Raw genomic sequence first — 25,147 nt, 5'->3', positions numbered from 1 at the left:
CAGCATATACTGTTTTTTAAATGTTTTTATATGCAAGAATTATTTGTCAAATTAATCCATAGTGTTTGTGTGTGTGTTTATACATGTATGTATGTGTGTTTGCTAGCTTCTTTTTCTCCAAGTTTCACGATGGAGTGACTATTACAGAGCCCCTCAGTCGGGAGAGTACAGCAAATCCACATTTCATCAAAGTACCTGAGCCTTGAGTGCAGCTTTACCATAAGGTTTAACACAGCTGAATACAGGCTAATGTCTCTGAGAATCGAGTCAGCCTCACATAGAATTAAATCTCAGGCTTTTTATGATTGTGAGGGAGCTCTCACTGAAGTCAAGGCTGTAAAGGTTTTTTTAGTAGCCGTAATTTACAACTTGTGAAAGTCCAACGTCGGCTCCTTTGTCTGGAAGGGCATACCTGCTGGACCCAGTTCCTCGTATCCATCGGCAGTTTCCTTTGAACACAACAGCACAGTGCAGATCACAGAGATCTGCTGACAAAGTCCCCACCGCACTAACAGTTAGTTTTGTTGTTTTTTTTGATTCTACACTATCACAGAGGAGTAAAAAAAATGTCAAAATTCATTGAAGAGTTTTAACAAAAGTACAAAACCGCTGAATTTGTGTTCTAAAGCTTTTTAAATAAGTTACCCAAAGAGATGTCTGTGCGTGAGAAGATGGCCCTCATTAGGTTTATTATGTGCTTTCAGCTAATAAAAGTGGATGGTGACAGGATTTTTTTCCATCTTGAAGAAAAAAAAACTTATCAAGTAAACAATACTCTTGAGGAGGAAGGTGTATCATTGCCAAGATGTACAATATAAAAAGACATCTTCATGGGTGGAAATGTAGGTTTACAGCAAGCTGCAAAACACTGGTTAAGCTCAAGAAGGAAGGATTAGAGTAAATCAGAAAAAATCTAAAACAGCCGGCAAAGTTCTGGATTAAAAAAATAAAGGACAGACTTGTACTGGATGGATGGGCAGAGAAAAGTATGGAGCACTCATGATCCAAAGCATAACACCTTATCTGTCAAACATGGTGAAAGCAGTTTGATGGCACTGACATGGTGAAAGTAGAAGTGGGCCACTAGTGTTTGCAGATGATGTGAATGCTGATGGAAGAAGCAGGATGAATTTTGTGCCAAGGCAAAGAAGTAGGATGCTCTTCTATGGCCAATTTTATGTTTAAAAAAGTGTTTGTAGCTTATTCAGCTATTTCAAGTGTTTATTGAACCTTGCAATTTAGAGTGCAATCTATCACACTGATGATGTAGAGATATAAAAAACTCACCCAAAAAGGTGTCAAATATGACACACTTGACCTGAGTCTCTCGAATTACTCCCGAACGTCTGAAGAAAATGACTGCACTTCCTGCACAGTTAATGCAGACATTTATTCTTGAGTTCAAGCTGAAAGTCATATAATCACATCTTGATCGACTGATTTAAAATCCATCATGGTGGTGTACAGAGGCAAAACTTTTGCTGGACAAATATATCAGTTTTCCCCATTAGTGTTAGCTGAATCTTTAAAAATGTTGATTGGTGTTGAGTAATTTAGTTTACAATTTCAAAACGGCCGTTAAACTTTTTTTTTTTTTAAAGTCTGCAGGGAAATAAAAGTAAATAATTAAAGCACACAGCTACATTCACACATTGTTACCTGACGTGTCCTCGTGGTGACACCTGACACCTCAGGTGCGCCTTTAGCCCCGCCCTCCTGGCTGTACCTAGCTGAGGGAAAGTGGGAGAAACAAAGCAGCGTCGACTATTATTCCAGGATCCCTATTTATATGGTTAAAAGGAAAAACTGACCTCACGACTCTTGGCGAGTTGTTTTTTTTCTTTTGCTCTCTTTTGTTGTCCACAATGGACGATCCGTTTTTTAAGTCGGCGTTACCTGCGCACGACTCCTCTGTGCTGGATGACACCAGCCTGGCTTTGCCGGCCTATCTGCGATTCTCAACGCAGCCCGATGAGGACCGGAACCAGCGGGTTCATCGGCAGGTTCAGCTCACAATGTCCAGGAAGTCTAAAAAGACTCAGTCAAATGGTAATGTTCATTTTGAAATCAGCATCATACTTTGACGCATTTGGGAGAAACCGGGTGCACTGTAAGCCAAGCTAATGAAGTAGTACTAATGAATGAAGTGAATGAGAGTGGTAGCAAAAATAACTTCCTCCCACTTTCCAAATCTAATATTTAAACTTTAGGATGTCAGGGACATGTACAGGTAGATTAGTGAACTATCAACTGTTTTACTGAATAATAATAACCACAAACAATATTAATATGAATAATAATAATAGAAGTATTTTTAGAGTTATAAGAGTTTTTCCTCCTTTCCCATCTTGTTGGCTATGTTACCCTTTCAAAAGGGTCCAAGCTGGAAACCCCTAAAGTAAACTATGAAACCCTTTTCCTTTGCCAGACCCTGCTTTTGTCTGTCCCGAGGCTGTGCTCTGCATTAAGGGGAGCTTACTAGAAGTCTAGTTATTGTAAACACAGACATTTCTGTAAGTGGAATGCACACTTCCTAGTTAATCCTCTTGTCTAACAGGTTTCTGCAGTTCCCTAAAAGTGATAACTGCCAGAACCAGAAGTTTACTATGTCATCCACTGATGACCTTATTTATTAAGTATTGGTAGCCAAAAATAAAGAGGTCTGCTATTCAATTTTGACAACTATAAAAAATTAAAAGTAATATTGCCTGTATCTGGACAGGTTTGGTTGAATTTATGAAGCATCGCTGACTATTAAAAGGTTTGTTAGGTGTGTTTAGATGGATGGTTAACCACATGAGTCAACACTACCCTGTAAATAAAAATGAAAGAATTTTTTTTACTGGCTTCCCCTCAAGTCTTTACAGATTGCAGAGCACTATTAAAGGGGCTTGCAAGACTTTTTATTATTTGCATTATTTATTTTGTGACTTCTTCCCCCTAAAATATTTCGTTGTTATAATGCACTGTCAACTCACTGCAAAAAGGTCCTGGGTTTGGATTCACCGGCCAGCCGAGTCCTTTCCTCTCGAGTTTGTGTGTTCTCCCTGTGGCTGTGTTAGGTGTTCCCACGGTCCAGAGACATTCATGTTAGGTTAACAGGCAATTCTAAATTTGCCGCAGGCGTTAATGTGACTGAATGGTTGTCTCTGTGTATGCGCCCTGTGATAGCCTGGTGATGGGTTCAGGGTGAGCACCACCACAACCCTAAATTTGATAAGTAGAGAAAGATGGATGGATTACATTTTTTTAAAAAAAAGAAAAATCTCTGAACCGTTTTGTGTCTGCTGTCTTGTTTATTTTATTTATAGACTAGAAAATATTTAAACAACAGAAGTTGATCCAAAGTGATTCAGAGACAGGCACATTTACATTCCAGCTCTCCAAAAAACAACTTTCAAAATACATGAAAAGTGTGTGTCTGTGTGTGCGTTTTAACTAAGTATTGTGGAAGGTAAATTCATCATTAAAATATGCTCAGAATTTTCATATTATTATTTCAAAGTTTTCACTATTACTCTGAATGTCTAGAAGACTGAGAGTCAACTGCTTTTAAAATGTTCCCTTATTACAATAATACTTAACGAAAAAACCCAACTAAAACTAAACATTTTCCAACAGTTAAAAACTTGGACTAAACCAAATTAAAAACGAAACCAAATGGAAATAAAAAACAAACTAATCAGAAAATACAAACCTATAATAAGTCTGCTGTACGGTGTACATTTTAGGACATTGTCAGGTCTCAGGAAAAAAGTCGTCAGGTATTAGTAAAAAAGTTGTCAGGTCTCAGTTCTCGGGAAAAAAGTCGTCAGGTCTCAGACAAAAAAAATGCCAGGTCTCAGTTCTCAGGAAAAAAGTCGTCAGGTATCAGACAAAAAATGTCAGGTCTCAGTTCTCAGGAAAAAAGTCGTCAGGTATCAGACAAAAAATGTTAGGTCTCAGTTCTCAGGAAAAAAGTTGTCTGGTCTCAGACAAAAAAAATGTCAGGTCTCAGTTCTCAGGAAAAAAGTCGGGTCTCAGGTCTCAGACATTTTTTTGTCTGAAACCTGAGCCCTGACAACTTTTTTCTTGATACCTGACAACTTTTTTCCTGAGACCTGATGATGTCCTAAAATGTACACCGTACTGCTGACATATCTGCTGCATTGTAATAATATTTCTAGGAATTTTCTCTCCCAGAATCACAATAATCCCATGCACAGGGCACAAGTGGTCACTGATAATGATAAGTGAATCATGCTCTACTGCTGTGATAGTCACCAACTGTAAACCAGATGTTACACCTGCTCAGAGTTCAAGGAGTTTTTCAATGATACATAATACAAACGTGCCTAATGTGTCATGAAACATTATTTAACAGATAGCATTTAATGTCCGATCCATTTAATCTCACTGCTTTGCCATCTCTCTTCCATCTTCTTTTTAAATTAGATGCCATTTATTTTGCAGGTTGCACAGATGTCTGCTGTGCACCGTGAGTGTGCACTGTCCTTTCAAAGCTGAGGAAACCAGAGTCGGAATCACGATCCAGATATGAGAACACTAACAGGCATGGTGGGAATTATCATACGGACTAACCAAACCTCTTTGACTTGTTTCAGGTGGTGTCTGTTCACAGAAATATGAAACAGCGAGCTTAAATGATGCAGATGGACTTTTAACGAACACGAAGGTAAGACTCTCCTTTATTTATTCCTATGCACCACCACATGCACCCAAACATTTTGGGGACATTTGTCATCCTAATCGATCACTAGAATATTCATCTCGCTTCTGTTTGTTAGAGCTAATACAGATCTGAAGTATGCAGATTCCTCCACAGATATTAAGCGCATTCAGCTCAGCATGCTTGCTTTAGTCGTCCCTGTACAGAATGATTATAAAAGGACAAACTACTTGAACTTGTGGCCTCATACTGTACTGCACTTTAAATATTGTACTCCATAATTTGGATACAGGCAAATGGTTCTCTGTGGTATCCTGCTGCTGCTTTATGCATGCTCACAGAACCCAAGTCTATTGAATAATAAATCATTGTATTCTTTTCGTATCTTATCTGTTATGCAACAGTGTTTACTTTAAGGTTCAAGGTTCAATTTTCTTTACTTGTCACATGCATAGTTATACAAGTATAACACACAGTGAAATGTATCCTGACACGCTCCTCAACATGTGCAAAAATGGGGGGGGGGGGGGGGGGGGGGGTAGAGGAAGAACATTTTATTCATATATATATATATCAGGTGAATTCTGTACATTAATGTGAATGGACATCTGACTATTTTACAGAATAGACAATATAAACATATTTAAAATTAAAGGAATTTGGAATGTACATTGTGCCTGAGTTTAGAGTGTTTGGAAGAGAGTCCTGTCTCAGTCAATTATAGATGATGTGAGAGGGCGGGTGTGTGTGTTTAGGGCCCGGATGGCTTGGGGATAGAAGCTCCTCTTGAGTCTCTCTGTCCTTGCCCGGATGATGCGGAACCTTCTGGATTGCAGAAATTGGAACAGTTTGTTGCCAGGATGGGACGGGTCCTTCAGTATCTGCTCTGCTCTAGTCCGGCATCTCCTGGTGTAGGTGTCCTGAAGCGGGGGGAGAGCAATCCTGCAGCAGCGTTCTGCTGAACGGATCACTCTCTGGAGAGCTTTTTGGTCCTTCACACAGTAACCCCACCCCAATGCATTTATCACTGTGCACAAGGAATAAGTCATATATTTTAAACCACATCAGTATTCCTTTGTGCTAAAGTTTGTTCTGTTCACTCGTGCACAGTGATAAATGCATTGGGGTGGGGTTACCAAGACATCATAATGACCTTTTGCACAAGTAGTTGCTGTGCTGTGTATTTCTGACTATAATGACATCCAAGTGTATATATATGGAAGTACAAAGTCCCATACAGGTGAAAAAGCAGGGTAACCAGGCCAGTGCATTAAAGCTGTTTTTGTTTTTCCTTCTCACAGGTAAATAGATCGCCCTTCTCCAGTCACTCCTTCTCTGGCGACCATGAGCGCAAACCATCCAGGAGGCTGGAAGTGTCCCCTCAGTCAATCCCACAGCAACCTCATAGGACCCTTAAATGCAGTACTTATTTTGGGATGCCCACCCCCTCAGGACCAAGTCATTCACCCAAAGTTGGCACTCACTTGGCAAAGTCGGCTTCCTTTCACCACCATGTTTTTTCAGATTTACCTCATAGCACACAGAGATGTGCATACACACCTGCACGAAGGAACGTCCAGCAAAGGACGTTTAGACAGATCTTAGGATTGCAATCTGTACCTGCAAATGCTGCATTTCGGAAGAATGGAGAATATGGTTCTCAGTGGACTTACAGACAAAGTACTGTGAAACCAACTTTCACAAAAAAAATGCAGAGAAGAAATGGTGACACCATGTTTAGTTCTATCCAGCCTGAGGATGGCATGTTCGGGCTAAAGCAGAAGACGGAAAGGGGCCACCATAAATCCCTTAGAGTGAACTCATACCCGCCCTCTGTCAGCAGTGTGGAGACGGATGCTGGCAGGCGGGCAGCAACGCAGTTACCCATTAAGCAGATGCACGCGCAGAATGTCACAAAACCGTAAGACCTTTGTTCTGCACATTCATTATTTCAATATGATCCTGTATTGATAATCTACATTTTGAAACATTTGTGGATTTTCACACAGGATGTCAGTAAGCAAGACTCAGATGATGACAATGGAGAGGGCTGTGCAGCTTTTGACCCAGAATGAAGAGGAAAAACTGATCTTTGCAACCAGTTTCATACAAAATCAATGTTTCAAGAGTGCCATTGCTAGAGGCAAGGTATGTTTAATCACAGGTATTTTATGTGTTAAGGATGCAGAGCGGTTATAAATCCTGATACATGAATTTGTCAATCGTTGGTCCACTCTTGCTTTTTCTTTTTTCTCCAGATTTGCTGTGTGAATGGGATTGAGAAGCTCATGCGTCTTCTTAACAATGACAGCGAAGAAGTGCAGCATGCCACTGCCGGGGCGCTGCGTAATGCTGTTTATGAGAACGATGAAAATAAGCTTAAAGTTAAGGAAAACGCAGGCTTGTCTTTGATTCCTACTGTACTGAATAGCAGCCGTGATAAGGAGACCAGGCGGCATCTTACGGGTTAGTTTGTGTTTAAACACGCTACATGTCCTAATTTTAATCTGATTAGGTTTGCAAATTTCAAGCTCTTGCCAAAACTGGTTTTACTCGCTTTAAATAAACATTGCCTTTGATACATATGAAATCATGCTCTGAGACTGGTATATGCAATGCAGCACTAGCTTATTTATATTGTTGTGATTAATCTCATTGCAAAAAACTAAATCTCAATCTCTCTCACAGGTCTTTTGTGGAACCTCTCCTCTCATGACATATTGAAAGAGGCTTTTCCAGAACGTGCCTTATCCACTCTCAGCCGCTCTGTTCTTGTTCCCAGTTCTGGCATTTTTGAAGGCGAGAATCCGAAAGATGAACTGCTAGTGGATGATGAAACTTTCATCAATGCCACCAGCTGCCTGCGGTAGGTTCTCTTTTGTTAGCTGCGAAAAAACTGTACTTGCTGGGATGTTTTTCATTGGGATAAACCAAAAACTACTGTAGGTGTCACTTAATCTGCTGATTATAAACAGAAGAGGTCAAAGATTTCAGCAGATCAGAAGATATTGTTTGGGATCACAGCATTTAATTCCTGAAGGACAAAAAGTTCTTCTGCTTCTGAATTTATCACCTACATCCTCAAACTCCAGCGATTTGTACTGTGTGACCCTCCAAAAGTTGATTCTATTCATCTGGACGTAGCATTTTGTGGGAGAAACGTTTTGTCACTCATCCAATTGACTTCTTCAATCTCAGCTGACTGCAGGTTTCCCCAATCTTATATATACGATGTAATTTAAACTCCCCCATTTGCATAATGACTGAAACCAGTCTATGTACTGTGTGACATAGATTTGATTGGGGGCCTCCAGATGGATCGGCATAAATGGAAAACCTGGTGTGGTAGTGTTTTGTAACCCCAGGGGCTTGTGTTTGTTAGATCTGCCCATAGTTACATTGTGCTTTTAAAATGCTTTCCAGCTTTTTTTTGGATCTGAACTAAACTCTCACATTGCCAGTAAGCTATTGCAGGGGTACCTGTGCTCATTTAACAGTATCAATGTACTTTTGGCTTCAATCTTCATGAAATCTAAAAGTAAACTGAGCCAAATGTCTTCAGATAAAAGTTATTTCTCCATCTGCTCTATAAGCTTTGGCACTGACCCTGGGTATCAATGACAACTAAGAGGTTGTTGTGGTTTTTTCCATTATGCAGTGTTCTTTCCATTTCACCATATATGAAAATTTATTTTTGTGCGAAACAAACAAGCAAAATAGGTAATGCATTAGCAGAAAATGACCAGCACACTTTCTGTTTTTTACTGTTTGTTTACAATGTGGGATGGAAATGACTGAAGATGCAAAAGCAACCTAAACAAAGAGTATCAGCTGATCCATCAGACAAAGTAGACTGCTGATCTACCAGGATAGGACACTAGGCTTGGCTCTCTGGTCTACCTGAACTAATGCTATTGTCAATTTTCTCATTGGTGTAGATTAGAGGGGTATGTGTAGAGAACCCAATGGAGAAAGGTGAACAGTACAAGAATTTGAAGGAGCGTGCAAAGGGCAGAGGAACTATATGATGGTTGATTTAAGAAACATCTGGGGTTCATCTAGCAGCTCTGTGAAAGTGTCTGGAACTGCCTAGTTACTAAAATTATAATAAGCAAGAGAGTAACTACCATCCATTTTTATACAGTTTCTTTACTATCATGTGATTATGTCAAACCACAGTTTATCTACTGGGGTCTGAGATTATGCCTCGTACTTCTGCTTTGGACTTGTTTAGACACACATTATCTCTCTGTTTGCAAAGCAGGAGATATAAGAGCCACTTCTCCCCTGGCAACTATAGCCAGATGAAAAGAGTGAAAGACTCAATTATTCATCGAGCTCTCTCTTTCCCCGGCTTTGCTGAACTGAAATCATTCAGTCCTCTCTGACCCAGTGTTATCGAGTTCTCCTTATCATGTTCTAAAGCCTTTTGAGCACCCAGTAGATTAAATAAGGGAGTTCCTCATGGCTGCACAAAGAGCCTCTTGTGGGGATTCTGAATGTTAATTTTCATATTTATTTCCCTCTGTTGGTTGGGCTGCATAAGAACAGGCTAGTCTTACTAGTCTGTGATATAATTTTTCTGTGATTGCCACGGACATTGGAAAGATGTCCAAAATAGTGAATCCATTAATTTGCACAATTGTGTAGATGACAGAAAAATATTTTATAGCACTTTTTACTTTATTAAAATGGGCTTATCTAATTGGCACATTTTTGTTTCTAGAAATCTGAGTTCCGCAGGCCAAAATGTCAGGAAAGCAATGAGGAATTGTGACAATCTCATCGATTCTTTGATCTACTACATCCGGGGAACCGTAGCTAACCGTAAGATGGATGACAAGGTGAAGTGAAAACATTTGTCCTCACTGTGTCTGCGTCATGGCAAACTGCTTTGATTTACAACACTTTTGTTACATGTTCACAAATGATTTTTACTTGTACTTTCAAACAGATGTAAACTTTGCCTGAATTCTTAGAATTCCCTTCTATGTTTCTGTTGTGTCCCCGTATGTTATTAAATTGTTTGCCAGACAATCTTTACTTTCTTTCTTCATCTACATCTCAATCTACTCTGAAGCCCACGGAGAACTGCGTCTGTATCCTGCACAACCTGTCTTATCGGATTGAGTCAGAGCTTCCGAAGAAAAACGACCAGGTTCTCACAGAGTCTCGCCAAGACTTGGATTCGCAGCCAAAGACTCCGGGCTGTTTTTCTTATCGCAGTGCCAAGATCACAGAGGTAATCTCTTTACACATTAATGGACCCTGACAACACAAAAGACGTTCTTATGGTTTAATATCTGAGTGTGAGAGAACATCTTTAATCATCCTTACTAGAACATGCTCATTTAGCTTTCTCTTGTATTATATTGGTGGTGAGAAACATCCAAACAAATTATGCATTATACATTACTGCTTTACCAGGTGCGCCAGTGTTGCTGCTGTTATGCTATTATCTATGTAAGTTAGCCATAGCTCTACATAGCATGACAATCAGAAGCACAATTCTCAAAAGATGATTGTTTTTTCCATCTGGAGTAATTTTATTTGATGCTATGGTTCTGGTCTGACACCTCCGTGCAGTTGCATGTGTGTAGCAACAAAGCAGGCATCAGTGACAATGGACATCACATTAATGAAGTCAAATGCAGCATTAAAGGAGGAAGTGGGGAGGAGGTGGATTGCAACTTTACATCTGCTAGACAAGCTAAAGCGGCTTAAAAAACACACATCCTGAGCTATCAGTTAAATTCTTGTTGATATTTGCTGACATTTTTTTTAATGAGCCTTTATTTAGTTAGGAAGTCCCTTGAGATTAAGATCTCTTTTCCAAGGGAAACCTGGTCACGAAGACACGCTGTTAGTGGTACAAAATCAAATTTAACATCAGAACAAAGCAAAAACAAAACAAGTCAGAGTAAAAATGCCATACAAGGTCCAGCTTATGAGTAGCAGTTACACAGTTATAGAAGTTTTTATAAGACATCTGAACTCTCAGGCAGCTTTTATGTGCTCTGAATCCTACATTAATGTGGAAATAACTGGGTTAATGGCTGCTGATCAGATAAAAAAAAAAGAAATTACTAAATCAAAACATGTGTCTGGTCCTTATTTAAGGAAACACTTAAATAACACTAAGCCTCTTTAACTTTTTGTCTATGTTGGCATTTAAAAAATGCTCAGTTGTTACTAAGAGATCTGAGGTGTGTCAGGAAACATTCACCACCAGCAGCCTGAACCTTTGATACAAGAGAGTATAGATGTTTCTTGCGCCAATTTCTTCCACTATAATCTGAGTTGAATTCAGACTCATCAGACCAGACAACATTATTCCAGGCTTTTGTTGTCCAATCTTAATGAGCCTATGTGGAATGTAGTTTTAGTTTCCTGTTCCTATCTGACAGGAGTGTGGGCTTCTGCAGCCATCTGCTTCGAGATTCAACATGCTGCGTTTTCTGCACCCTAAGCTGTAATGAGCGGTTATTTAAAATTTACAAAAAAAAAAAATTACTTTTGCCTTTCCATAGCTGGAAGCAGTCTGTTCATTCTCCTCTGAGATCAACAAGTCCTGGCTCAACAAGGCATTTTAGCCTCGAGAACTGCCGCTCACTGGATATTTTTTTCTATTTTGGTCCATTCTCTGTAAACCATGGTTGTGTGGGAAAATCCTAGAAGATCAGTAATTGCTGAAGTAGTCAGACCAGCCCAGTTTGGCAGCTACAACTGTGCTCATTCAAAGACATTTAAATCATCTCTCTTCTTCATTCCTAAGCTCAATTTGAACTTCAGCACATCATTTAAACTATGTCTATATACCTAAATATACAGGGTTGCTGACATGTGACTGGTTGGTTAGGTATTTGCTGTAATGAGAAGTTGTAACTACTGACTGCATAGTTTTTGAAAACTATGGGCTTCAATATGCTGCTCTAACAGTGATTGTTATTCTGCCTCCTACAAGAATGAAATCTGGATGCGTGGATTTGGTTCCCTAAAGCTGTATAAGTATGTCTTTTGCAGGAATTTAAACTTCCAATGTGAAAATGTGGAAAAATGGATGCACCACCAGTCTTTAGATGCCCATACTGAATAAAATCAATTGCTAACCCGCTTCTTGTTGTAAATTTGAACCGACTGGACCCACATACCTGGAGTCTGTCTCGTAAACTCCTTCTTCTCAGTATGCAGTGCATCAGCACCCCCTGCTGGAGCCCGAGCCCAACCCCAACCCCCATGGCATAGAGTGGCTGTGGGACACGATCACTGTCAGGATGTACATATCACTGATGGCCTGCAGTACAAGTGACACCATCAAGGAGGCTGCCCTTGGTGCTCTGCAGAACATCACAGCTGGAAAACACGAGGTAAGATGGGAAGGACTTCAGCTCTTAATCTAATTATAGGTTCGATGTGTAAGCAGAAAAGAGGCAAGTGTGTCTACTGTATCTCTGACACTTTATTAGATGTATGTATGAGTCAAATGAAGGGTAGAGTAGTCTGGAATACTGTTTGACAGCTTAACAGATTTAACAGCTTTTGTTTTGGCCACCTGATCATTATGCTTTAGTATTGTTTAGCACATTTATATTTACATGTATATGTATTATATAGTCATACATGTAAGACATATTTAAAATGTTTGTTCTGTGGTCTGCAGATAAACAGAGGCATCGCCGTTATCATTGTTCAGCGGGAAAATGGTCTTGAGAAGATTAAGGAAATTTTAAACGGTGAAAGTAGTAATCTAAAGATACCTGCTGTATCTCTAATCAGAAACCTCTCACGCTACGATCGACTTCGCCCTGCCATTGGTAACTTTTGATGTCTCCTCTAAGCTTTTCCCATTATCGTTCCACCACGACCACAAACCGCACTTTTGAACGGCTCTTTTACATGACTTGTTTTACTCCTAAAGCAAAGCAGGTGTTGCCAGAGATGGTGAAAATGCTGCCCTTTGACAGCACCGACGTCAACCAGACTAGTGAGGTGACGATTTCTCTATGTGAAATCCTGACTTACCTGTGCCAGAGTGATGCGAAGAACGCCAACGCAATAATCGAAAACCGCGGCATCGCAAAGATCATCAACATCAGCAAGACAGACAATGGGTTAGTTACCTTAATAAATCACTCAGATACAAGACTTGAGAAGTTGTATGTTCAATGCAAGATAATGATATATGTGCCATTATTTTGTTTGTTATTTTTATGTCATTATTTACCTAATCCATTGTATTTAGTTCCTTTAAGTAGCAATAACATAAAGTAACTTCTTCAGAGTCTCGGTACTTCAGATAAAAGTGAATAATTAAAAAACTGATGTGAGTAAATGCTATAGCCATGCAAAGTTATGAACAGGCTAGCGCAAAGTTATGAGGGAACTGCTTTCGTAGGTTGTATGGGTGCATGCCACATTCCACATGCCTAATTAACATACTAACAAATGCTAGAATCGTACTAGCGGGAAAAGGTAAAGCCCAGAATTCATGCAACTGGAAGTTTTTTAAAAAGCGTGGAAAAGGGGCACACACAGAAGCTTCTTCAGTTCTAAGGTCAAATGGTGGGGAGTCCCAGATAGTGGGGACTCCCCACCATTTGACCTTAGAACTGAAGAAGCTTCTCGGATGAGAGGTGAAACGTCTTCAAGCAACTTAAAGAAGTCCAGACGCTTTTCTTTGCAAGCTCCTTTGACCATGTGTGATATTATTTTTACCTTTTCCTTCTCCTCGTTACAGACCCAGTCGTATGCAAAAGGCAGCGTGCCTTCTGCTGCACGTAATATGGCAACACAATGAAGTCCATGAGACCCTCAAGAAAGTGAGTTCCTGCACACGTCACATTCAATCATATCATTTCTTCATGTCTTTACACTTCATTATGAGCACTTTAAGTTTCTGTCTCAGCACTTAAAAATGTGTTTTAAGCTTAGAGGGTTGAAATGGCTTCTTTTCCTCTTTAAGTTGTTTAATTTAAACAAAGAACTGAGCTGCTAGTTATTGATACATTGCTGCATGTTACATTATTCAGCTGTGTCTTTAAGAAAAACTACCCTAGAGGTGGGACGATTGATCTAAATATCCATAGTATCGATACCCAAGCTGATATTGGTATCAGATCAATACTAGCATGACAGGACTGATCCTTTGTTTCTATGTTAAGTATGTAGCCAAGTGGAAAATATAGCTCAAACATGCACTAGGTTGAACATGGTGAAATGTTTGTATTAACTAATTATTGAGAAAAGTAAAACATGCAGTATTTTTGGTGGTTGTGAAAATATGTTCAGAATTGGCAAATTGGTCATGACTCATCTCATAACTCATGCCACACTGCTCTTTCTTATATAAGCCGCCATTATAGATTAAAAGTATCGCTGTCTGTATTGATATCGGCAATACTGCCCTTGTATTTATTAGTATCAGATTGATACCAAAATTTGTAGTATTTCACAGCACTAAACTGCACATTTGCATCATTCAGTTCATTAAATAACTTTTTGACATTTAAGTCTTTAGTTCGGTGCAGTACGAAGACATACATTATGTTTTTTGAACGTCTGAAATACAGCACGCTAATCTACACTTTTTCAACAGCGGGGGTTCAAGAAATACGATTTCGTCAATGCGAAGATAAAAAGAGCTTTGAGCTCCTGATGAAACTCAGCCGTGGATTCATAAACGCTATCGGCACAGTTTTCATCTCATCTGTATGTAGCGACTGTTTCTTTTTATTGCTGTTGTTTTTGTTTTGTTGGGGTTTTTTGTCATGCTACAACCAAACATTGGAAACTACATTGAAACTCTTTTTTAAATGATGGACTTTTTTTGGTTGTTTGTTTTATATTTGGAAATCTCTCTCCAGCTATTTGCCCTAATGTTCGCATTAGTTGGATTCATGTTATCAAATGTATGTTTCTGATACCACAAAATGAATGAGATGTTTTATTTAAAAAGAGGTAAACCTGATTCATGAAGAACTGTACCACACTTTTTGTGACCTTTAAAGCACCTTTTAGTTGTTATTAATCCTTGTGTAGCATGTCATTGTTGTAGTGCCTTATGATAAAAATGACAGATGAATGTAGAATGTTTTTTTTACAGCAGAAAATACACTAATCATAAGACACCTATTGAAATTTGAAGTATTTCTTTCGGTTTATGTTGTATGGGTTTTTTTCCCCTCCTTTCTATAACGGCAGCTTGTCAGTTTATAATAGTCGATGTTGTAAGACAAATGAAATCTTTAAAATGAAGATCATCAATGAAGAAGTGCTTTTTTTTAAGACAAACCAAATGATGCTGTACATTAAAGAATACAGAATGCGCTCAAAGACTCATTACCGCGACTCAAATGCTTGTTAACCTGTTCTCTATGTGAAAATGCCTTGTTGATGTCTGAGGAGAACGGACAGACTGCTTCGACCTGCACCAGGAGGCCGCATCCATCAACTAAGAATAGGAAACTGAGGCTACAATTTGCACATGCTGTCCTGCACGGGCATCTCTGAAGGCAAAAGGGGTTCCAACCTGGTACTAGCAAGGTGTACATCATAAAGAAGATATTTCACACTAAAGGCCAATTCTGATACCAATTTATGGAGCTGATATGTGGTTATTTTAGAGTTAAAATGAGAGACCAACTTCTTATGAATGTGTTTTAGAGTACGGTCAGAAACTGGTCACAAAGAAATGCCTTGAATTTGCTTTGCAGATTGTTCTATAGTAGTTTCTACATTATGCTGTGTTAGAAATTTTGCATGTAGCTTGGTAGATATTAGACAACACACACTGACATATTTTTGATTTTCCAGTATCGGCTTATAAGATTGGTTGGGCCACTTTTAAACTGTTATGTACAAAAAGAAAAGAAAACTGGTTTGAGTTGTCACCAGAAATATATCAAATCTACTACTCGTTGTCTCCCTCATTTATTTAAGAACATATCAGAATATTACAGCTCATACAATATTTATATGACTCACTATAGCTTTGCATTACAGAATGACAAATGACCACAGTCTGCTATGTATTCCCTAAGCTTTCATTTCCCTATGAGAAAACTGCAGACAGTAAACAAAGGAAGATTAGTGCCACAGTAAATGGTCCGCTCCATCATTCGCTAATAAATTGTGCAAGATGGGGCAAGTGCTAGTGGGAGGAAATACTCAGATGTTTGCCTTCTATGTTCATTTGTCAGCCCTCTCAGTGAAGCAGCGGTAACCTTGCAGGGGCCTGCCAGCACGAGCTGCACTGCGGTACAGCTAAAGGGGGGAGGAGTTGGGGGTTTGGGTGCCAATCAACATCAGCCCTCCCGGACAAGGATTTTAAGGTCAAAACTGCAGGGGGTGCGTGCACAGCTTTTGCACATCATTCAGTTCTCAATATTCTGCCTTATGAAACAGATCAGAAATGAGAAGAAGGAGAGGGTGCGTGAAATATAGGGGGGAGAGAGAGTTAAAACTCAGAGGTAAGAAAACCCTGTCAAACCATTTTTTCAGAGAAATGGTGATCTTACTCAGACTATATTTGAGAGCAAAATTCCTGTAGGGATTCACTGGGAAATCTATCAAAGCCCCACGTGATTTCAGGCGGTGGTTACATTTTTTAAATCTAATTAACAATAACCCACAAAGCAATTAAAACTCAGTGACAACGATTCCGTCTACATCTACAAAACCACCCTGGACAGAGCAAAGAAAAGACACATAGTGTGCTTCTGCAAGTGCATAAGATATAATGTAGCACGATATGCCAGAAGGCTGCTTTGAGGACTAATATGAATGTATTTTTCTTGTTCAGTGCTGTGGTTTTGTACACGTTCTACATATCTTAAGCAGAGACCAGATTTAAAGAGCATATCTTATGATCCAAGCTTGTTGGTAACATGTAACATAAGACAGAAAATCCATCACCTCAAAACATACTTAATAATTTAATGAGTCTACTTGTCAAATAGCAATATGCTTATTTCAGAGCTAGGAGCCCATTTTTAGGGCGTGAAAATGAAGTCAGGCTGTTATCCTCCAGGGGGCAGTGGTGTACCATAAAAGCTTTAGTTACGTGGCTAAAGCTCAAACACTGTACTCAAGTTGACTTTGTCTTTTAATAAATATAAAATTCGTCATCATCCACGTTTTAAAATGGATTAGCTCTCATATTAAATCCATTTCAATACTATCGTCTCTTTTTGCTAATCACCCCTAATTCACCAGCTCTTTGAACTGTTTTGGTGACAAATACCACAATTTCCAAGCCCTGGTTTTAACAGGAGTTGAAAAAGCTAAGAAAGATCCAGATCCTTTCAACAATAGCTTCCTTGTCTGTTCACAGAAATTTAGTTTATAGTTTCTTACATCACAAGAAGATCTTCCTCCTGCCTTAGCTAATGGTGAGCAGACTTAAAGAAAAATAATGTCATAATGATGGATAATACAAGAAGCCCATGTTATTTATAGACCAGCAGAGAAATAATATATGTCCAAATAACCAACAGGAACAGGTGCCAAGAAACATGAGGTTTGTTTGTTGCTGGAGTAGAGCGGGGAAGTGGGCCACACTGACACATCTCAACTGAACATGTTTAATACACAGAGAAAGAAAGGATTTATTCACAGAGCTGCAGCAGTGGTAAACAGGCACAAGAGAGGCCAGCTTTTGCTTTACACTGAGGCTATTGTCAGGGATGTCAGCACCCAGGGGAAACTCCTATCCACTGGCGTGAATTAACCAGCCCAGAAGTTCATGCTTTACTGAAACTAGATATTTCTTTACCCCTCAGATCTTTTAATAATGTCTGGAATAAAATACACAGCAGGAAAGGCAGCGTTATAGTAAATGCTGATGCTAGATGTTTTAGATTAGCAGGCATGCTAACATCTTCAGTTGATGGCATTAGCATGCTACATTTGCCACTATTTTTCCTTCTCACGCTTTAGTATCTCAAATTTTAGACTTAATAACAGAAACTTTCGAATTACGTAATAATATTTAAGAAAATTAACTTACTCAGAAGTAAGTTAAAATTTTGAGAGAAATGAAAATGTTACGTTAGCTGCCTATGGTTGGCAGCATGTGGTGCCAAACTGAATCACTGCTTTAAGTCTGAAAGAAGTCTTTGTTTTTAACCTAGGCTGAAGTTGTATGAAAGCTTGTTACTGATACTGATTTTGCTTGGCGTTTGTTTTTTGGGGTGCTAATATCTAAATATTCTTATATAATAACTCAAAATTCCAAGTTGCCTATCTAAAAATGTTGATATAATAATGAGAAATTTAGAGTTGATATCTAAATTTTGACTTACTAAGTAGTCTCAAAAGTTAACTCTAAATTCAACTCAGAATTCTGAGAGCAGTTGAAATTTTTAGGTAAGTCAAAACATAACCTTGACATGATTTAAACTGGTTTGACTTTGATCTTAAAATACAAAATGAAATTAATGTTAGCGTCTTTCGTTTGGATAGTCCTTACACCCTGGCTTAAAGCTGTAACGAAGGTTGTGGGGTGTAACTGCAGATTTTATCCTCAAAACAATTATCTGACAAGCTACATTTGGAATGAGTGAATGCAAAGGTGTTCTAGTGATTATTTCTTCTTTATATGCACGCATTGTTTATGTCTTGTTGTCTCTTAGGAGTGGAGTAATAAATGGCCTAAGTGTTCGGAGTCATTGCTCTTGATCTGAAAGGAAATCTTTGTTTTAATGGCTGCTTTATTTATGTAGTTCAGGTGATTATCTTCTGTAAATGCACATGTGAATTTTATAAGTTCTGTTCTGCATAATCTACCCATTATTGACGTTTTCCACAGAAGCTGTTTTGACAAATACCAGGTAAACACAGGTGTTGCTAAACACATTAATGAAAGCTCTGTGCATAAACGGATATTATTGTAATTAGTAACACCTGTGTTTGCCTGCTAATTTATGTTAAAACAGCTTCTGTGAAAAACGTCAATAACAGCTAGATGATGCAACAGAGCTTAAAAAATTCACGCGTCCAAAGCAGCATGAGAAACCTGAGCTGATCTTGCTTTCAACATATAGTTTATGCGTTGACCTCTTGAGTAAACTATGAATTAAATCTATAATTGTAACCTTTATTAAGAAACCACTAAAGTTACATTGGATCTTCCGAGGCATGTCTAATCACGTTTACAGTAAAATTTAGTTTAGATCATAATTGGTCTGTTAAATTTTAAATGATACCTGACTGTTGAGCGACAGTTTATCCTGTTTCGACTGGTATAAAAGCAGTAATTCATCAAAAACTTAACTCCTGTTGGTTTTAGAGGCAGCTATTGTTAACAAGCTATGCTGGAGGCACTACCTGCTCATTAGGTGGTATAACCTGCAGCTGTGCTTAGCTTTTAAAGATCTTCATCCTGCTTGAACACATGGGCACTTGTTCTTAGGCTGAAAGGGTGTGTTGTGTGTGCACACGCTTGTCTTGAGGCAGAACAGAGAGATCTTATAAAAGTGGGACAAAGGTTTTACCGGCAAAGGGGAAAGACACGTCTCAGACAAAGCAGAGCTTCTCAAGGCTGTGCAGACACCAGCTCACCTGAATTGAAGCTAGGAATAAAAAAAAAAAGTGTGATGTAGAAAATGTGGTCTTAGCTGTAAAGCTGCAGATTTACCCATCACAGTTTTTCCTGTGGGGGGGGGGGAGGATAATTGATCCAGTTACTAATAAAATCCGTTTAGTTGAACTCGTCAACTAACCTAAGTATAACTGGTGCATTTGCATCATCTTCAATGGCCCAAGGTATAAAGCCCAAAGCAAAATCTACTCTAAGATATCCCTAAGTTGATTTCAAATATATGCAATCTCAAATCAATGTGGATCTTCTGCTTAACCATCTCCAGTTTGCCTAAACATTTTAAGGTATAAGATGTGGATATATATGTGGCAGTTGTGAAATTTTGGCTCCTTTTATCAGATACTGTCAACTCACTTCCATCATCTTTTTTTGCTGAGGCAATGTTTTAATGTGAATATTTCAAAAACTATTAAAGATTAAAAGCCTGAAATTTTCACTGGCTTTTCTTAATATGAAAATGAATCAGTAGATATAGATAAAATATAACAATAACAATGTACGATTTTCAGGTATATATTTTAAAAGTATTGCATCTGTCATTCTAGTGGTCAGCATGCAGATTGCCTAATCCCTGTTTGCCTGTGGTAGTCGTGGTGTTAGGGTTGGGGAATCAGGGTCATGTATCAAACAGTAACTTGGCCTTACAGACTACTCACCTGAGACTGCTTTTCCCTTTTTCATTCGTTTTGACTGTTTTTCTATATTTATGTCTTGTACAGCAAATTTAATCTCAGTGGTTGTTGCATTTCATATGCCTATCAGTACATTTTAAGCTCAATCTGACTTTTAAGATTCCACCTAGACAATCAGCATGCCTACAAACTGGGTGCTGGAAATGGAAAAAATATGCAGGTAGTTTAAAATTGGAAGGGGATGGATGGGCCTTAAAGATTCTGACATCTAAAGCTAACGTTTCACAGCAATCATTATACACGTCGAAGTTTAAAACCATACAATTTTCATGAAAATCAGAGGTGCTTGAGCAAAAAATGTTCTAAAAAATGTTCTTAAAATGTGAGATTTGAGATGTAGAGGACAACAGGGGGGAAAACTACATCTGTGACTTTGATTCCACCAGAACGCAAGCTTTGTGTGTAAGCTTTGTTCAAATTACACAAAGAATAAAGGTGAAAGTGTGTGTACGTCAGTCTTTAAAGGTTAGTGATAATAGTGAATTATGGGGACATATTGAAACTATGCAGACTCCTAATTTAAGATTTAAAAAGTCACTTTAAATCCTATGTAAATCTCATTTCCACTCCAGATACAAACTGTAACGTCCAAATAGTGGCAGACTTATTGTTACAGGACAGCCACGTATCCAAATGCGTTTTTATGGAGGCAGCAGGTACGGTCACAATCATTATTACTCATTGAACATTCAGCCACTTTTACACGTGCAGTGGTATTTATATGTCGTAGAATTTTCTGATATGCCGTGGCCCCTGTGAATGGTTTTTGGTCACTCTTGTGCTGCTTTTTTTTTTTTATTTGTGTGCAAACACCTCTGCATGTGAAAAACCTGGCCCTAGTATAATCTGTCAGTTTAAACATTTCCACTCTGAGACATAATATGAAATTTTTACCTAAGAAGAAAAGATCAGCTCACTACTTCTGCGAGGGCAGGAGGGAGAGCTGAGGACTGAGCAGTTGAGGGAGCCCGACCCAATAGAAGGAGTCAGCCAGGTAGAGAGAGACCATATTCTTTTAAGTTCTCAAACCTCAAGGTCTGCTTTCATGCACGTGTCACTGCAACAAGAAGTAATTGGTGGCTGGCTGAGCAACACAGCAGACAGGTCAACAAGGATGAGGACCAGGAAAAGGGAGGCAGTGCGAGAAGAGTGGAGTGCTTTTGAAATTCAGCAAGTGCGAGTGCTTGCTTGACTCCTAACTGATTGGGGTCAAGGAGGTTGTGTTGTGGCTGGTACACAGAAGGCTGGTTAGAAGAAGGCATGCTGAAGAGTTTGAGAAAAAGAGTTGGATTTTGGTATGTAGGCCTGACAGCAGAGGGGTCAGGAGCTGGCTTCTTGGCCTGATTGCAAACAAAGCGCTCCCTCACAGATATAGGGAAGGACAGAAGGTCAGCGGCAGTGGTCTGATGAAGGGGATGCTGTTGGAGAAAGTAGCTGGTTGTGCCAGAAAGAAATTTCAAGAATTTGTCAGAGTGCTGAAGAGAAACGAGAACTTGTGTGTGGGTGAGTCTACTGTCCTCATGTCCCCCTCCATGCTTTTATTCTTGGACTTTACTGTAGTAGCTTTACATGATTACATTCAAAATAATCCTTAATTTATATTTGAGACTTAGTGCACCCCCTTTGTTTATATCCGATCTGAAACAAGCGACTTAGAAGAAATTATTGCATCAACACGTGTTTTCCTCATTTGTGGCGGTGAGCATCACCAGGATAAAAATGCACCACAGAAAAATAAGGAAAAGAATAAAATGTCGACTTAAAACATTGAAAAAAATGTGTTTGTCTCAGCCACACCACACAATATACTTAGAAATGTCAATGTACAGTCTGAGCACAGGGCTGAGAAACATCTCATTATGTAACGCAGTGCAACAACCAAGCTTCCATATGGAAACAGGGTGTTTTGGGCTTAAACATCTCTATCCAGAATCTAACTCAAGTCCTTTTTCTTCATAACAAATTCATGCCAGGGGATGCTCCAACTCTTTAATTAACTAAGCCCAGTTTGCATCTAAATCACAGCTATGACTCTATCAGTGGCACTCTGGCTGTACCCTGCATGGTGTTTGAAGATGGGCTTTAAATCTTGAAAGCATCTGTCAAATCTTGACACCACTGCCTGGAAGAAAACAAATCACAAATCACTGCTACAGCTGAAGCTCGTGTTGGGGATTAATTGCAGAGTTTGGCTCTAAATGGATATACAGATCTACAACAGTGGAGAAAATGAATGGGGAAATACAGATTATGTAGGAAGAAGAGCAAAAAAGAAAAAAAGCTGCTTTTCTTCCAGTTGGGACCATCAGCAGCAGAACCACAATTAAATTACACTATACTGAAGGTCATTTGTGTTTCTGCCTGATCAGCACAACAGGCAGCTGTCATGATTAACACTGTGAGACATGAATACTTGAGTGCTCAGTAGAATTTTAAATAGGGACACATACAAAGTGTTCAAAAGAAAATGTTCTGTAAATGAAACAAGTTGCTGCCTGGACAGGACAAGGGGGAAAATAACACTTAATGCTTCAATTATTTAACATTTCAAGGAGCATGTATGTGATATAAACGCCCTTTTTGCATTATTTTAATTCTGTTGATAGGGTGCATACTGAAAAGAAAACAGAACTCATTTGGTGGTATATCTTCTACATTTGTCCACAAACCTTCAGTGAGTCCATCTGCTGTGCATCATAGCATTGCTAAAACACACATGCACGTTCGAGTAGAAAGTAGTCCCCTTGAATCAATACTGTTTGTTATTTATTCCTGCTTTCTTACTCTTTGTATTTTACTGCACCATCCGTAATGTTGCTGTGCTTGCACAAGGACAGTAAAGGGCTATTCTATTCCATTCTTCTCAATGGCCGCTTTTTGCAACTGCAAGTTTTGCACTGAGTGAGCAGAAACAGTCTTCTAAGATGAGTCCATGCCGCCCTGCAGAGTCCTTCCTTCTGCCCACCTGACTCTCACTTGGACCTTTCTCAAAGGACTCCATCGGCTGTTGTTGTGTCAACGCTCGTGAACATCTTCCGATGGCTTTCTGGCACTCGAATCGTCTCAAGTCAATCGGAGCCTCAATCGGAACTGTCACCGCAAGAGCTGCGTTTGGCTTCAGCGCTTTGCATGGTTGCTGACCTGAAGTGTATTTGCTGTTGTTGTCGTTCACGTGCTGTCAGTCACTCAATCACCTTTGGCCTCAGGACATTTTATCTGAACAGCAGAGGTGGAAAGACAAAAGTATTCTACTCCAGTAGAAGCACTATTACTCGACCCGAACTCTTTCATGGCATGCATTTTTAATTTCTCTTTGCTATTTGAGCTGATTGGGACCTGATGAGTGTAAAAACTAAGAATTACCAGATTTTTTTAATACATGATTTTTGTTTCGTGGAAAAATGAGATCCACAAATGAAGACATTTGTTTTAAATTTCTAGAGAACAGTGGCAGTATAACATCCTCATAAGTGGAAATCAGGCTCTTGTAGAGCAAAATTTAGCATTTTGGTCAAGACAACCCAAAATGTGTTGTCTACATATGTGGACGTCAGGTCCTAAGAGGTTAAGAACAATCAGTGCTCTTATAAATGGGCTTCAGCAAACGGAAAAAGTAGTTTAATTCAACTGTACTCAAAGTATTGCCTTTTTTAAACAGGAGAAGTTGTGGGGGGAGAGCATGTGAATGTCAGATTGGTTGTTTGTGAATTTTATCTGGAAATTTCAGTGTAGGAACTCGGGAATACACATCCATGCAGGACACTTGCAATACTTTGGAAGGTCATTTCAGTGCACGCAATCCCACAAAACTGGGTGTCACAAACCACACAAATGAGGCATCGACTGGATTCCGTAGAGCATCCTTCTTTCTTTTTTTTTCCTCTCTCCTTGCCTTGGAGAGCCGCGGCCGCGGGCTTGGTCTCATGTGCAGGGGTTTCCAGTGGTACCAGGGCTCGCCTCCGTGTGGCTGCAAAGTCACTTAAGCCGTCTGCTGGATGTCTACCCTGTGAATGCAATGTATCCATCCCTGTGCAAACACACACAGACACACAAATGCAGGGGGAGCCTGGGAGACCCAACCCTATCCCATCCGTGCGCCTTACGGGCTTTCCTCCCCTTGCAGGTAAATATGGGATTGTGTGGACTGAAATGACCTCCCAAAGTATCAGAAGTGTCCTGCATGGCCATGTTTTCCTGAGCTCCGACTGTATTTGCCTTCCTTTGACTAAAATCACCAACAACCAATCTGGAATCTCATTCCTCTTGTTAGCTGTCTGCCACGTTCTACTTCAATGTGGCCCAGTCTGCCGTAATTCCAAAGCCACGGTGACCTGTGAGGGAATACCTATTGTAACCACTGATCTCCCTCTCACACACTTACACACACTTAGACACACAGTTTGCAAAGAGAAGGCAAAGGAAACAAAAACATAACAACAAAAACAACAACAAAAAGCAAATTCAGAGAGTTGACGTTCTTCTGACAACAGTGGGAAGGCAGCGTAATGAACTCTGCCGCATTCATGACAAGTTAGACCAGAGAGTCAAACATCAGACCTAGGGGCCAGAACAGGCCCATCCCAGATTCCAGTCTGGCCCACTGAAAACTGAGAAGGGATGCATAAATGACTTTTCACTGGATTTTTTTTCCATTCCACAGCTTACAGAGCTCCTCCACAGCCACACACAGCACACTTGAGTAAAGGAGTCATGGGTCATGAGCAACCAGAACTTTGTCTCTAATGTTGCGCCTGTAGTTTGTGCATTGTGAGCCGAAAGACTGGCGCTTGTGTTGTGTATAAAGAGGCAAATCACAACAACAGTTGCCTGAAGGTGCTTTCTGTTGTAAAGTACAGCCATACAATTATAGAAAGAAAACAGAGACATCCCCAACAGTCATATTACACCTGTCCCCGATCACCACCACCACCACCTATGAGCGAGTGCTTTGGCAACATGTGGGAAGGGAAAAACTCTTAAAAACTGTTAATAGGAAGCAAGCTCCAGCAGAAACCGGCTGAGGGAGGGGGAGCATATCCCAAACTATATGCTTTGGACTGGGGAGACAGACACCCTCTCTGCCTTTACCATCGTGCCTAAAACTTGTCTTTTTGACAAACTGGAAGCTGGCCCCACAGAAAAGGGGCCTGCAGGCTCTGCCTCCTTTCTACTTCTACATACACGTGT

The 25,147-nt window shown here is 39.6% G+C and overlaps 1 protein-coding gene across 1 annotated transcript; it reads left to right on the top strand.

Annotated features, from left to right (window-relative positions):
- Positions 1-73: 73 nt before the first annotated feature.
- pkp2 (plakophilin 2) lies at positions 74-15,565 on the top strand. The gene is made up of 13 exons (XM_085137317.1): positions 74-2,049; positions 4,605-4,675; positions 5,971-6,590; positions 6,679-6,817; positions 6,928-7,135; positions 7,358-7,535; positions 9,396-9,513; positions 9,750-9,911; positions 11,854-12,036; positions 12,330-12,483; positions 12,588-12,780; positions 13,407-13,488; positions 14,265-15,565. Exons 1-13 carry the CDS (start codon positions 1,866-1,868, stop codon positions 14,322-14,324), a joined length of 2,352 nt encoding a protein of 783 aa, XP_084993443.1. The 5' UTR covers positions 74-1,865; the 3' UTR covers positions 14,325-15,565.
- The last annotated feature ends 9,582 nt before the right edge of the window (positions 15,566-25,147 follow it).

The sequence above is a fragment of the Neolamprologus multifasciatus genome, chromosome 17 (assembly GCF_963576455.1).
Source record: "Neolamprologus multifasciatus chromosome 17, fNeoMul1.2, whole genome shotgun sequence".
NCBI lineage: Eukaryota > Metazoa > Chordata > Actinopteri > Cichliformes > Cichlidae > Neolamprologus > Neolamprologus multifasciatus.
Note: the sequence above shows the minus strand (reverse complement) of the source record. Positions and strands in the feature narration are given on the sequence as shown.